The 16,202-nt window shown below is 35.1% G+C and overlaps 1 protein-coding gene across 2 annotated transcripts in view; it reads left to right on the forward strand.

The window, feature by feature from the left end:
* SOX30 (SRY-box transcription factor 30) overlaps window positions 1–12,697 on the forward strand; it is a 33,142-nt gene extending 20,445 nt beyond the window's left edge. The window contains exon 5 of one of the 2 annotated variants that reach the window (XM_057702137.1): window positions 12,152–12,697. In XM_057702137.1, coding sequence (XP_057558120.1) covers window positions 12,152–12,533 — 382 coding nt within the window. In that variant the 3' untranslated portion in view covers window positions 12,534–12,697. The remainder of the gene's footprint in view (window positions 1–12,151) is intronic. The other variant, XM_057702144.1, reaches the window with a different exon arrangement.
* The last annotated feature ends 3,505 nt before the right edge of the window (window positions 12,698–16,202 follow it).

A 16,202-nucleotide genomic window follows, 5' to 3' on the forward strand; every position in this document is an offset into this window, starting at 1 on the left:
ACATACAGATGGCCAAGAGGCACGGGAAAAGCCGCTAAACATCACTAATTATTAGAGAAATGCAAATCAATACTACAATGAGGTATCACCTCACACCGGTTAGAATGGGCATCATCAGAAAATCTACAAACAGTAAATGCTGGAGAAGGTGTGGAGGAAAGGGAACACTCTTGCACTGTTGGTGGGAATGTAAATTGATACAGCCACTATGGAGAACAGTGTGGAGGTTCCTTGCAAAACTAAAAATAGAGTTACCATATGACCCAGCAATCCCATTGCTGGGCATATACCCAGAGAACACCATAATTCAAAAAGACACATGCACTCCAATGTTCATTGCAGCACTATTTACAATAGCCAGGACATGGAAGCAACCTAAATGTACATCCACAGATGAATGGATAAAAAAGATGTGGTACATATATACAATGGAATATTACTCAGCTGTAAAAAGCAATGAAGCTAGGACATTTGTAGAGACATGGATGGACCTAGAGACTGTCATACAGAGTGAAGTGAGTCAGAAAGAGAAAAACAAATATCATATATTAACACATATATGTGGAATAGAGAAAAATGGTACCAATCAGCTGGTTTGCAAGGCAGAAATACAGACCCAGATGTAGAGAACAAACTTATGGACATCAAGTGGGGAAAGTGGGGAGGGTTGGGGGGAATGATTTAGGAGATTGGGATTGACATATACACATTACTAATAAGAAAAAAAATACCAAATTGTACACTCTAAATATATGCAGTTTACTGTCTGTTAACTGTATCTCAATAAAAGTTCTTAAAAAAAAATGCTACTAAAAAAAAAAAAGTGAAGCCAAAGTAAAGACATTCTTAGGTAATCTAAAACTGAGATTGCTAGCACACTTGCATTATGAGAAATAAAAGTAAAGACATTCTTAGGTAATCTAAAACTGAGATTGCTAGCACACTTGCATTATGAGAAATACTAAAGGGAGTTCTTCAGGCTGAAAGTAAGTGATCTCTAATGGTGGTTAGAATGCAAACAAACAAAATACCAAAGAGCCCCAGTAAAGATAAAAATGCAATTATAAAAGATAGTATAGGAAATCTGAAAGAGAGTGTATATACGCATATATATAACTGATTCACTTTGCTGTATAGCAGAAACTAACACAACGTTGTAAAGCAACTACAGTAAAAATTATTAAAAATAAAAGTATAAAAAAGACAATATAAAAGTATAAATCTTCTTTTGACTGGTTTTAAAAGCAGTTGTATAAAACAATATGGAAATAATTGTTTTTTGGGACCCGTAACATATAGAAATGTAATATATTTGATAATAAAAGCACAAGGAGGTAGGTGGGGTCAAAGTTGTTTTGGAGTAAGGAAATGATGACAGATGGTAACTTGAATGCACAGAAACAAATGAAGAGAACCAGTAGTAGTGAATAAGAAGGCGAATGTAACAAACTTCAAAGTATATACTTACTCTCCTTTCTCTTCTCAGCTTACTTAATAGGCATACATTATATAAAGTAATAATTATACCAATATATTGCTGGTTTATAATACATATAGGTATAATTTATATAACAATAGTAGTGCAAAAAGGGGAAAGAAGGAATTGAGCTATATACAAGCAACATTTCTATATCTTTGGATTTCTCTTTTGGTCCAGTGGGTAAAACTCCATGCTCCCAATGCAGGGGGCCCAGGTTTGATCCCTGCTTGGGGAACTAGATCCTGCATGCATGCCACAACTAAGAGTCTGCATGCTGCAACTAAGAAGTCTGCATGCTGCAACCAAGAGTAGGCATGCAGCAACTAAGACGTCCACATGCTGCAAGTAAGCAGTATGCATGCCACAACTAAAAGATCCTGCATGCTGCAACTAAGACCCAGTGCAGCTAAAATAAATAAATAAGTAAATATTAAGAAAAATTCGTGTATTTTACTGGAATTAATTTAGTAAAAATCTGAAGTTGATTCTGATAAGGTAAGATGTATTTGATTAGCCCTAGAGCAACCACTAAGAAAATAACCAAAAAATAGTGGAAAAGTTGTTAAAGGAACTAAAAAGATACACTAGAAAATATTTACTTCATGCAAAAGAAAGCAGTGAAGGACTAGAAGACCAAGAGGAAAATATGAGACACATAGAAAACAAAAAATAAAATGGCAGACACAAATCCAACTGTTTCAGTAATCACATTAACTATTAATGATTAAACAATCAAAAGGCAGTTATTGGTACAACTGGATAAAAATCAAGAGCTAACTATGTTGTCTATAGTAGGCACACTATATAGTCAAATTCTTCCAAAAACTAGGAGGGCCTCATTCCATGAGGCCAGTACTGCTCTGATACCAAAACCAGAGAAAGATAAAGCAAGAAGGAAAAACTACAGGTCAGGATCTCTTATGAATACAGAGACAAAAATCCTCAACAAAATACTAGCAAACTGAATTTAGCAGCATAACAAAAGGATTATACACTGTAACCAACTTGGATTTATTCCAGGAATGTGAGTTGTTTAATATTTGAAAGTTGATTAATGTAAAATACCATATCAGTAGGATAAGGGAAAAAAACCACACAATCATTTCAACAGACCCAGAAAAGAGTATTTGACAAAACTGAGCACTTCTTCATGTTGAACATGAAGTATTCCAGCAAACTAGGAATACAAGAAAAATTCCTCAGCTAGTTAAAGGGCATGTACCAAAAAAAATCCCAAACTAACATAATACTTAATGGCAAAGAATGGAGATCTTCAAGATCTGCTTAAGATCAAGAATAAGACAAGGATGAACATTTTTGCCGCTTCTATTCAACATTTTATTGGAGGTTTAATTCAAGAGAATTGTACATGAAAAAGAAATAAAATGTATCCAGGTTGTAAAGGAAGAAATATGTTTATATATTACACAATCTTATATATAGAAAATCCTGAGGAATCTGCAAACAAAGCTATTATAAGTAACAAATGAATTCAGCAAGTTTTCAGGCTATAAGACCAATGTATATAAAACAATTGCATTTCTATACAGTAGCAATGAATAAACAGAAAATGAAATTGAGAAAACAGTTCCATTTGCAATAAAATACAAAAGAACCTAAAAACTTTAGGAATCAATTTAACAAAAGTGCAAAACTCATATTGTGAAAAGTACAAAACACCATTGAGGTAGAAAATCACTGACAGTTAAAGAATAGGGAGCTCCAAGAATCTGTCTCTCCAGTGAAGCAATAATTAAGCTGGCAAAAACTGTAAGAATCAACTGGAGGGGTGTTTAATGAAGAAAGAAGCTGCTAAATTTTGATAAGAGAGCATTGTGGCATTTTTGCTGCAACCATCCCACATTTTCTAGTTCAGTGATGACCAAGGGGATGGTAACCCATGTTCCTGGTGTGACTTGTTGCTATTAGAGGAGGCAATACAGACTTTGTTCTTAAAGCATTATGATTGTGTATCTTTGACCTGTCTGGTGACTTCCTGAGGAATTGGCTTGGGCTTACCTTAGTTTGACTCTCCTAAGAACTCCCTTAGAGCTGGAGTGGCCTCCCAGCAGCTGTTTGTGGAAAATATTTAAAGGTGTATACTATCCACAGCTGCCTGGGTTAAGGGACAACAGACAGGACAAGGAGCAGACAGACTGAAAAAGCCTAGAAGAGACTGGGAAAGGAGATATATGGGGGAATAAAGGCTTTGAAAATCTCCTGTGTATATTGAAGAATCCAGAAGGGCACACACATATCCAGAGTAAGTGTATCCAGGGCTAGACACATGTTCAGCAAACACCTGAGAAGATCCTATGCTTTCACTTCTGACTGCTGTCTAGGCTCTGTGTAAATAGGAAGTCAAGGCTAAAGAAGACTTGTAAATAGCTTGACCCAAAACTTCCAAAATTTAAAGAAAGATATGAATCCAAGAAGCTCAATGAACACTAAGTAGGGTAAATTCAAAGAGATACATTATAATCGAACTGTCAAAGCTGAGGAAGGAGAGAGAATCTTGAAAACAGCAAGAGGGAAGAGATTAATATCGTACAGGAGATTCTCAATAAGGTCAACAGCCAGCTTCTCATCAGAAATCATGGAGGCCAAAAGGCAGTGGCATAGCCTAGTGCTGAAGGAAACAATCAACCAAGAGTTCTATAACCAACAAAACTACCCTTCGAAAATGAAGGATAGAGAACTCCTTGGTGGTCCAGTGGTTAGGACTTGGTGCTCTCATTGCCAGGGCTCCGGGTTTGATCCCTGGTTGGGGAATTAAGATCCTGCAAGTCACACAGTGTGGAAAAAAAAAAGGAGAAATTAAGACATTCCCAGATAAACAAAAAATAGAGGGAGTTCATCACTGGTAAACCTGCCCTACAAGGAATGCTAAAAGGAGTATTTCAGAATAAGATGAAAAGACACTACACATAACTTAAAGCCAAACAAAGAAATAAAAAAACACTTGTAAAAGTTACTAAAATAGGTAGAAACAAAAGCCAAGTTTTTTTTTTCTTTTGTTTGTTTGTTTTTTTGGCCTCACTGTGTAACATGCAGGATCTTAGTTCCCTAACCAGGGATCGAACCCATGCCCCCTGTAGTGGAAGCACAGAGTCTTAACCACTGGACTGCCAGAAAAATCCCTCTTTTGTTTTTAAAAGCCAAGTATTATGGTATTTTTGATTAGTAACTTTTTTCTATATGATTTAAAAGGCAAATACATAGAACATCTATTATAAAATCTATGTTAATAGATATAAAATGTATTAATATGTAATTTAGGACATGGCAATATAAAAGGGGTGGCACTGTATACAAGCAGAATTTTGATATGCTAATGAAGGTAACTTAGTATCAATTCAAACTAGATTGTTATAAATTTAGGATGTCAGTTGTAATCCCCATGGTAATCACTTCAGAAAATAACTTAAAAATATTCAAGGGAATTCCCTGACAGTCCAGTGGTTAGGACTCCGTGCTTCCACTGCACCCCTGCACCCCAGGTAGGGGAACTAAGATCCCAAGTGCCACGTGGTACAGCCAAAAAAAAAAAAGTAGGTATTTCCTTATCAGTAATCCCTTTAAATGGATTAAACTCTCTAATTAAAAGGTAGATTGGCAGAATGAACTTAAAAAATAATCAAAATAAATCTTATTTGCAAGAGACTTTATTTTTAAAAATAAACATTGTATTCACTGAGCAAATTTTAAATTTTTTTTTTTTTTGGCCATGTCATGTGGCTTACAGGGATCTTATTCCCTGACCAGGGATTGAGCCTGCAGCTCCTGCAGTGGAAGTGCAGAGTCCTAACCACTGGACCACCAGGGAATTCCCACAAGAGGCTCACTTTAGATCCAATGACACAAATAGATTGAAAGTAAAAAAATGGAAACAGGTATTCCATGCAAATAGTAACCAAAAGAGAGCTGAGGTGGCTATAATAATATTTAACAAAATAGACTTTATGTCAAAAATTGTTACAAGAGACATAGATGTTACATATTTAACTAATTAATTTACTTATTTTTATTTATTTATTTATTTGGCTGCACTGCACAGCTTGCAGGATCTCAGTTCCCCAACCAGGTGTTGAACTCAGGCCACAGCAGTGAAAGCCTGGAATCTTAACCATGAGGCCACCAGGGATCTCCCACATATTTATTTTAAAACATTAAGAAGATATAGCAATTATAATCACATACATATATAACAATAGTATCTCAAAATATATGAAGCAAAAATTGACAGATTTGAATGGATAAATACACAGTTATGCAATAATTATTGAAGACTTCACTATTTTATTTATTTTTTCTGAGATATAATTGACATATAATATCATATTAGTTTCCGGTGTACAACAAATTTTTTTTTCTCGTGATGAGAACTTTTAAGATTTAATCTTAGAAATTGTCATAAATACAATACAGTATAATTAACTATAGTCACTATGCTATATACTACATCCTGAGGACTTTATAAATAAGAAGTTTATATATTTTGACCACTTTTATCCATTTTACTCACCTCTCACTCCCAGTCTCTGGCAACCACCAAAATGTTCTCTGTATCTATGAGTTGGGTGGTTTTTTTTTTTGGTTTTTGTTTGTTTGTTTTTAAGTTTCCTCATGTAAGTGAGACCGTATGGTATTTGTCTTTCTCTGACTTATTTCACTTAGCATAATGTCCTCAAGGTCCATCCATGTTGTTGCAAATGGCAGCATTTCCTGCTATCATTGTGGTTTTAATTTGTATTTCCCTGATAATTGTGACATTGTTTTCATGTACCTGTTGGCTATCTGTATGTCTTCTTTGGGAAAAAAAATGTCTTTTTAGATCCTCTGCCCATTTTTTTTAAATTAATTAATTAATTAATTAATTTTATTGGCTGTGCTGGGTCTTCATTGCTGCACATGGGCTTTCTCCAGTTGCAGCGAGTGGGGGCTACTCTTCATTGTGGCACGTGGGCCTCCCATTGCGGTGGCTTCTCCTGTCACAGAGCACGGGCTCTAGGTGCATGAGCTTCAGCAGTTGTGGCACATGGGCTCAGTAGTTGTGGCTCACGGGCTCTAGAGCGCAGGCTCAATAGTTGTGGCACACAGGCCCAGTCGCTCCGTGGCATGTGGTATCCTCCTGGAGCAGGGATCAAACCCGTGTCCCCCACATTGGCAGGCAGATTCTTACCTACTGTGCCACCTAGGAAGTCCCCCTCTACCCATTTTTAAATCAGATTTTTTTTGCTAATGAGTTATATGAATTCTTTATATATTTTGGATATTAATCTTTTATCACATGTAGGATTTGCAAATATTTTCTCCTATTCGGTAGGCTGCATTTTCATTTTATTGATGGTTTTCTTTACAGTACAGAAGCTTTTCAGTTTGATGTAGTCCCACTGGTTTATTTTTGCTTTTGTTTCCTTTGCTTTTGGTATCACATCCAAAAAAATTGTCAATTCAGATGTCAAGGAGCTTATTGCCTATGTTCTCTTCTAGGAGTTTTAAGGCTCTAGGTCTTATATTTAAGTCTTTAATCCATTTTGACTTGATTTTTGTGTATGATATGAGATAGAGGTCCAGTTTCATCCTTTTGCATATAGCTGTTCAGTTTTTCCAACACCATTTATTGAAGCTACTATCTTTTCCCCATTGTCTATTTTGTTAGTTAATAGCCATGAATTAATTAGCCACATGTGCCTGGGTTTATTTATAGCTTTCTTTTCTGTTTCATTGATCTATGTGTCTGTTTTTAAGCCAATACCATACTGTTTTGGTTATTATAGTTTTGTAACATAGCTTGAAATCAGAGAGTATAATGCCTGCATCTTTGTTCTTCTTTCTCAAGATTGCTTTGACTATTCACTGTCTTTTGCATTTCCACAAAAAAAATTGGACTATTTGTTCTATTTCTGTGAAAAAGGCTGTTGGATTTTGATAGGTATTTCATTGAATCTGTAGGTTTCTTTGTGTAGTATGAACATTTTAACGGTATTATTTCTTCTAATCTATGAGCACAGAATATCTTTCCACTTATTTGTGTTTTCTTCAGTTTTTTAAATCAATGTCTTATAGTTTTCAGTGTATGAGTCTTTCACCTCCTTGGTTAAATTTATTCCTAGGTATTTTATTCTTTTTGATGCAATTATATATGGGATTGTTTTTCTTAATTTCTTTTTCTTATGGTTTGTTGTTAGTGTATAAAAATGGAACTGATTTTGCATATTGATTTTGTATCCTGCAACTTTACTGAGTTCATTGATTAATTCTAACAGATTTTCTTTTGGTTAAGTTTTTAGGTTTTCCTAAATATATTATTGTGTCATTTGCAAGTAGAGACAGCTTTGCTTCTTCCTTTACAATTTGGATGCCTTGTATTTCTTTTACTTGTCTAATTGCTCTGGCTAGGGCTTCCAGTACTGTGTTGAATAAAAGTGGCAAGAGTGGGCATCCTTGTTTTGTTCCTGATCTTTGAGGAAAAACTTTAAACTTTTAACCATTGAGTGTGATGTTAGCTGTGAATATTTTAATGAATGGAAATCATCCACCCAAAAATGATGAAGATCAAAAATGACATAGAAGACTGTGTGATGCTTTAAACCAACTAGATCTAGCAGACATATATGGTCTCTACCCAACAACAGAGTACAGATTCTTCTCAAGTGAAAATGGTATATTTTGTAGGATAAGACCATCTGTTAGATCACAAAACAAGTCTCAGAAATTTTTAAAAGATTGAAATCATACAAAGTTACTTCTCTAACCATGATGGAATGAAACTAGTCAACAATAACAGAAAGAAAAACTGGAAAATTCACAAATATTGGAAATTAAACAACACACTCTTAAACAACCAATAGGTCAAATAAGACATCATAACAAAAATTAGAAAATACTTTGAGATGAATGAAAATGAAAACACAACATACCAAAACTTAAGGAATTATATAGCCGGAGCAATGATGATAGAAGAATTCATAGCTTCACTGGCCTGCATTTAAAAAGAAAGATCTCAAATTAACAATTTAACTTTACGCCTTAAGGAACTAGAAAAAGAAGAGCAAATAAAACCCAAAGCTAGGAGAAGGAAAGAAATAATAAAGATTAGCAATAAATGAAATAAAGAATAGAAAAACAATAGAGAGTTTAATGAAACAGAGAAAAGAAAGTAAACAGAAGTTGGCTTTTTGAAGAGATCAACAAAATTGACAAACTTTTATAGGTAAGCTAAGAGAGAAGACATAAATTACTGAAATCAGATATGAAAGTGAGTGCATTACTCTGACCGCATAGAAAGAAAGATGGTTATAGGGTAATAACAATGAATAATTGTACACCAACAAGTTAGATAACCTAGATGAGATGGGCAAATACATGAACTACCAAAACTCCCTCAAGAAGAAATAGGAAATCTGAACAGATGTATATCAAGAGATTGAATCAGTAATTAAAAACCTCCTGACAAGGAAAAGCCCTGGACTAGATAGCTTCACTGGTGAATTCTACCAAATTTTAAAGAAGAATTAACACTAATCCTTCTCACATTCTTCTAGAATATATGAGGAAACGATTCTAAGGCCAGCATTACTCTATTTCCAAAGCCAGGAAAAGATATCACAAGAAAGAAAATTACAAAATCAACAAAATACTAGCAAAGTGAATCTGGAATATATACCAAGACCACGTGGGATTTACCACAGGAATTGTAAGTGTGGTTCAACATCAGGAAATGAATGAGTATAATACATTTCATTAAAAGAATGAAGCAAAAAAACCACCTGATCATTTCAATTGATGCTGAAAAAGCATTTGATAAAATCCAACACCTTTTCATGATAAAAATCAATTCCTGATTTGAAAACTTACTCATCAAACTAGGAATAGAAGGGAACTTCCTCTACACGATAAAAGACATTTATCAAAAACTGACAGTTAACATCATACTCAATGATAAAGGACCAAAAGCTTTCCCCCTGAGACTGGGAAGAAGACAAGGATGTCTGCTTTCACCACTGCTGTTCAACATTGTACTAGAAGTGCAGCCAGGGCAATTAGACAAGAAAAAAAGAAAAGATATCCAAAATGGAAAAGAAGTAAAATTACCTCTTTGCACACATGATCCTATAGATGGAAAATCCTATATATAGAAAATCCTAAAGAATCCACAAAAATTTATTAGAGTGAATGAATGAATTCAGCAAAGTTGCAGGGTATAAGATCAATATACAAAAGTTACTTGTATTTCTGTATACTAGCAATAAGCAATCCAAAAAGGAAATTGGTAATTCAATTATTTTTACAATAGCATCAAAAAGAGTAAAATACTTAGGAATAAATCTAACCAAGGAGGTGCAAAACCTGTAAACTGAAAAGTGTAAAACATTGCTGAAGTAAATTAAAGAATATCAAAATAAATAGAAAGGTATTCGTGTATATGCATTGGCAGACTTATTATTAAGATGGCAATACTTTCCAAAGGGGTTTACGAAATCAATACAGTCCTTTTCAAAATCCCAGTGGGTTTTTCACAGAAATGGAAAAGGTGATCCTAAAGTTTGTATGGAATTGTAAGTGACCTAGAATAGTTAAAAAATCTTGAAAAATGAAAACAAAGTTGGAGGACTCATAATTCTTGACTACAAACTTTCTACAAAGCTACTTCATATCAAAAAAATGTGCTATGAAGAGAATGAGGAGAAAAGCCACAGACTAGGAGAAAATATTTTGGAAGACGTATCTGATAAAGGACTGTTTATAAAAAGAACTCTGATAATTCAATAAGAAAATGAACAACCCAATAAAAAATGGACAAAAGATCTGATCAGATACCTCACCAGAGAACATATACAGATGACAATTAAGCATATGAAAAGATCTGCATTTTCCATTATCATTAGGGAATTGCAAATTTAAACAACATTGTGATATCACTACACACCCCTCAGAATTGCTTTTCCCGTTACACCATGATGCTTCTGTAGTTATTCACTTTCATCCATGTAACCTTTTAGGCTTATTCTTGTCTTTATTGATCCTTTGTTTTCCAGCTATAACACTAACTTGTTTTTACTGCACCAATATAGCCATGTGATGTTTGCATTATAGCACACTTTAGCACATATTGAGTATATCCTACCTGGATTTTAGATTTTTTAAATTCAGTTCTCCACCAAACTTTGTGTGATATCTTGCCTACACTGAGTCCTGAAAGAATAGTTAGTAGGTGAATTGTTTCTAGCTGAAGAGAAGAAGGCTTTGTGGAGGAAGTAGATTTGAGCACCCCCTTGAAGTATTTGTGGAATCCAGTGGATGGAGAGACCTAAAGGTGGAAGAACTATGGAGCAAAGTCATAGTAGCTGCAAGTACAATGCATTCAGGATGTATGTATTAAAAATGCCTGAAAAAAATGCCTGAACGAGGATGTGGCAGTAGCAATGGAAACCCGAAATGTTTCAAAGACTATGCCTCATATTTGTGGTATTGAACATGGGCAAGGTCCCTAGCACTTGGAGATTTGGGGGTAGGAAACCAACCACTGAAGAAACCCTATATTTCCAAAGAATTTGAGATGATAGCCTATTATGTCAATCATACTTACATTTTTAAAGGGAAGGAAACAACGTTGACCTTTTAAAAAAAATGTGGGAGTGTGAAATGAAACACCCAACTTGTCTTGGGTTTTGCTAATAAGCATGGTTATTATGCTTATATTATCTGTCACTAGATGGAGTCCATGAGTCCAGGCAACTTTTGGTTGGACTTTTCTATATATCTCTTCCTATGATTCCTGTTCTGTGCCTTTGAAAGGTAGAGTAATACTTTTTTTAAAAAAGTTGACAAATGGGTTCGATTGGCAGAATTTTTAGACTTGCCTTAAAAGAAAAACCATTAGTTTGTAAAACAGCAAAGTAATCTTTTCAATTCTTCACATTCCCAACCCCCCAATTTTTTTATTAAAGATCTCTAAAGACCACAGTTTAATATCAGTACTAAATCTTTCTGGTATTGAGTGCCTTTAATATAATTCATTATTGAACATGAATTTAAAAATTGTTATCCTCTGGGTGCCCTCCCCCCACCCCCAAGAGCTCTTGATTTCAACCCAGTTATACATTCTCCTCCCCCACCCTCATAAATTGTTTCAAATACTAGTAAGAACAATTGTTACAATGCCTACTAAGGGTCAATATTTAGCATACCACAACAGGTGTGTGGGTTTCTAAAACCTTACATGGGGGGCTTCCTAGGTGGTGCAGTGGTTAAGAATCCGCCTGCCAATGCAGAGGTCACGGGTTCGATCCCAGCTCCAGGAAGATCCCACATGCCGCGGAGCAACTAAGCCCGTGTGCCAAAAAAAAAAAAAAAAAACTAAAACCTTACATGGTGTAACGCATCTTGAGAGAAAGACCCAGATAAGTAATTTTTCTTTATCAAGGCTGCCAAAAGATAAGAAACCTGAAGCTGATAACAGATAATAGTTATAAGCTTACTTTGCCCAATTTTTTTATGTTAGGACTAGGCAACATGTGGATGAATACATGAAGTGGTTGCAGAAAGTTATCTTGGGAGCTCTCTAGGCCCCAAAGAGGGTTCTGTTATACTTGCTCAATTAGTCTGTATATAAGGCAACATGTGGGCAAGATATGATCTAATTCCTTTTTTGTCTTTCTGCTACAGCACGTGCCCTTATAGTCGACCTCCCTTTGGCTATGGAAATTTTCCAAGTTCAATGCCAGAATGCCTTGGTTATTATGAAGACAGATACCAAAAACATGAGGCTATGTTTTCAGCTTTAAATAGAGACTACCCTTTTAGAGACTACCCAGACGAACGTGCTCACAGCGAAGATTCTCGGAGTTGTGAGAGCATGGATGGGACCTCTTACTATAACAGTCATAGCCACAGTGGGGAAGAATACTTAAATCCCATGCCTCAGCTGGACATTGGAGCCTTGGAGAACGTCTTCACAGCCCCAACATCAACTCCCTCTAGCATCCAGCAAGTCAATGTCACTGACAGTGATGAGGAGGAAGAAGAAAAAGTGCTCAGGAATTTATAATTTTAAAACAAATATGCACAGAAAATAAACATTTCTTAAAATATATTCTGGGTCACTGGGTGTGAGAAAAAAAAGCCTGGAATGCTTTGCTGAGAGATTTCAGTCATGATTTGAGGAGTCAAAACCAAATGCAATTTATGCCTTCAAAAAGTTTTGATTAGTGAGGTTGGAATCCTGATATTTCATCGTAGGAATGTTTGAGATACGAAGTAGTTTATTTTTATGGCTGAAATTTGCATCAGCATATATTATCATTACTTTATCTTGGAATGTGAAAAATACAGAATCCTCACAATTATATGTGAGGGGAAAGGGGATATATAATCTGGCATGACAAGTGTGATTTGTATTTTGTCTCAGGATACATTTATTTTTCTTTGCATGATTTTTTGGTTTGGTGTTTATGTAATACTTATGGATTGTTTCAGTTTTATGTAACATTTTGCAAATATTTGGATGACTTTTAGTAGTAAATTGGGACTCAGTTACTAAATTTAATGTACACTGATAACCAATTATAAGTTGCAAATCTGTTTTAACGGAACCTGAGTAATTCCTTCAGCTAAATTAGTCATTTCTTTTCCTAAACATTTTCATCATCTTTTTTGGATATCTTTTTCCATTTGGTATACATTGTTCTATTTTTGTTATACTTAAATAAACAGAGAAAATTGTTCTTTTTGAATGTTTTCTGTTTGGGGATAGAAATAAGCAAAACGAGTATTGTTCAAATGAGAATGGTTTCCATACCACATGCAGATAGTTATTTTTACTTAATAGTCTCTAGAATTGTACAGATGCTGTTAGCTTACTTGGAAATGTATCAACAAAGATGGTGTGCACATATTCTGATGCCATTTCCAAACTCTTTACAGGTGTGTACCTATGACTTAAGCACGCCCCTAAATGGAAGAGCTCTTCCAGATTGGGTTCAAGCAGCTGTCTTTAAAGCCATGGGGTTCATTTAACAGCACATGGAGTTTGTTTAATTCACAATGAGCAAAAAAATCCTATTTGCGATGTGGCCTCTTGGTAAATGCCCACTTATGGATGGAGAGAATCATATTAGCACAGGATCAGAACCACCAGAGTTGGGATCAGGGTGAGAGAGATCTACAGGACACGAAGTGAATTGATGATCAGAAATAGCCATGAGCCAATACACTTTTCCCCAGTGATCTGTATAATTTATGTAAGTTGAAATCTTTTACTTAAAACTGCTTGGAAATTGTGTATGGAAACCTGTTCTAAGCTTCCAGCTTCTTCCTTTACTAAACCCGTATTTGTTCTTTAAGCAAAGGCTGTTACTGTAATACATTTCATCAACCATATACTTAATTGTATGTAACATTTCCTCTTAGCAATGAAATTTTTCTTTTCATATTTTATATTCATTATTACTCTGTGCAATATCATTTGAATGTGGTTAAAGACCAAAACTTGAATTTCTTGGTAGAGAGCAAACACGTAACTTCACATCAGGACTACAGCACATTTGATGTGATACTTTGAGCCATTTTATCCCATCTCATTTTAACAACACCTTAGTGACTAAACTGGATTTTGATCATAGACCTTATTTTTTTTAATTGAAGTATAGCTTATTTACAATATTATATCAGTTTTCAGGTGTACAACATAGTGATTCAATGTTTTTATAGATTACACTGCATTTAAAGTTATTATAAATACTGGCTATATTCTCTGTGCTGTACACTATATCCCTGTAGCTTATTTTATACATAGTAGTTTGTACCTCTTAATCCCCTATCCCTATTTTGCCATCCGGCCCTCCGCCCCCATTCCCTCTCCTCACTGGTAGTTTGTTCTTTATATCCGTGAGTCTGTTTTGCTATAGTCATTTGTTTTGTTTTATTAGATTCCTATGTAAGTGAAAAAATACAGTATTTGCCTTTCTCTGTCTGACGTATTTCATTAAGCACAATAGGGAATTCCCTGGTGGTTCAGTGGTTAGGAATCTGCGCTTCCACTGCAGGCTGCATGGATTCAATTCCTCTGGGTTGGGGAACTAAGATCCCACATTGCTGCATGGTATGGCCAAAAAATAAACAAAAACAAAAACGTATAATACCCTCTAGCTCCATCCATGTTTTTGCAAATGGCAAAATTTCATTGTTTTTATGGTTGAGTAATATTCCATTGTGTGTGTGTGTATCTTCTTTATCCATTCATCTATTGGTGAACACTTTGGTTGTTTCCATATCTTGGTTATTGTAAATAGTGCTGCTGTGGACACTGGGATGCATTTATCTTTTCAAATTAATGTTTTCATTCTTTTTGGATATATACCCAGGAGTGGAATTGCTGGATCATATGGTGGCTCTATTTTTAGTTTTTTGAGCAACCTGTGTACTATAGTGGCTTCACCAGTTTACATTTCTAACAACAGTGTACTAGGGTTCCCTTTTCTCCACATCTGCACCAACATTTGTTATTTGTAGACTTTTTGGTGATAACCATTCTGAGAGGTGTGACGCAGTATCTCCAACAAACCTTGTTCTTATAGACAGATTGGTTGGGGGAATCCCTTTGTAAGGCAGTGGAATAATATAGAGCGTAGTTCAGTGTTTCCTGACTGTCTTCAGGATAGTCCTACACTGCAAATTCCTTCCCCAATATTCATTTTAATGGCTATTGAGTCAGGGCAATTCTTTCAGTCTTCTTCCTTCTCTTCCTTAATGCTGGGATCAGAAGTCAGTTTAGATTATTTACAGATCCACAAGATAATTTGGGCTGGGAAATATGGGTATGTCTTGGGTGAACCAATATCCAATAGCAGTTAAGCATGCCTAGCTATAAATTTATAGCTCTTCAAACTGCTGTTAGCTCTGACTAGAAACCTATAGACTAAAAAAGCCCTGCCCTATTGGAATGAATTCATTTGCTTCAAGTCATCAAAGTGAAATTCTCTAAGAATGAAACCACAAGCACTTCCTAATAAGTTTCAGTGCCTTGTCTGTTCTTAGTATAAATTGGAGGTAACCATATTTGTAATAAGAATAACTTCCTTTAAAAGTGTGTTGAATGTCACTCAGACTGTTTTGTGCTTTGGACAAATCTGCCCTTCCTCTTTGCAAATAAAAATTCTTTCACTACAAAGAGTCTGAAAATAGATTTAGTCCCAACTTTCAAGTAGCTGAATTATCAAATTTAGAAAGTCAAGCGCAGTCTTTCTCTAAGAGTGTAAGTTGGAACCCAAGCCTTTTAGATATTCTGACAATATTGGGGCAAATAATTTGGGAAAATGTCAATATATTCCATGTCCCACCTTGGAGAGTATCAATGCCCATTGTCTTTGTAAAACTTCTCAAAAATCTTGTGAAGAAACACGTTGATCTCTGTTTATCTCAGTGCTCACCTACCTTAGCTTGAGTATCCTTTTTTTGTTTTAGCATAATGTCTACTAACAGAATCCACTCTGGAAAATGCTACTTATAGCTGGTTGCTTCAGTTTTCAATGGTTGGCTTCACATATGGTTTTTCGCATTGATCAGAAAAATCCTTAAATCCTTTACTGAAAGAAGGTGGTGGCTAATTAAACTGTTTTCTGCATTAAGTATCTGATGGTCTTAAAAGATTGAAGAACTGAATCTTACAGTTGTTATAAATTTTGATTGTCCACTAAACTGGCTTTTTAATGAAAGTTGA

The sequence above is a fragment of the Hippopotamus amphibius genome, chromosome 1 (assembly GCF_030028045.1).
Source record: "Hippopotamus amphibius kiboko isolate mHipAmp2 chromosome 1, mHipAmp2.hap2, whole genome shotgun sequence".
NCBI lineage: Eukaryota > Metazoa > Chordata > Mammalia > Artiodactyla > Hippopotamidae > Hippopotamus > Hippopotamus amphibius.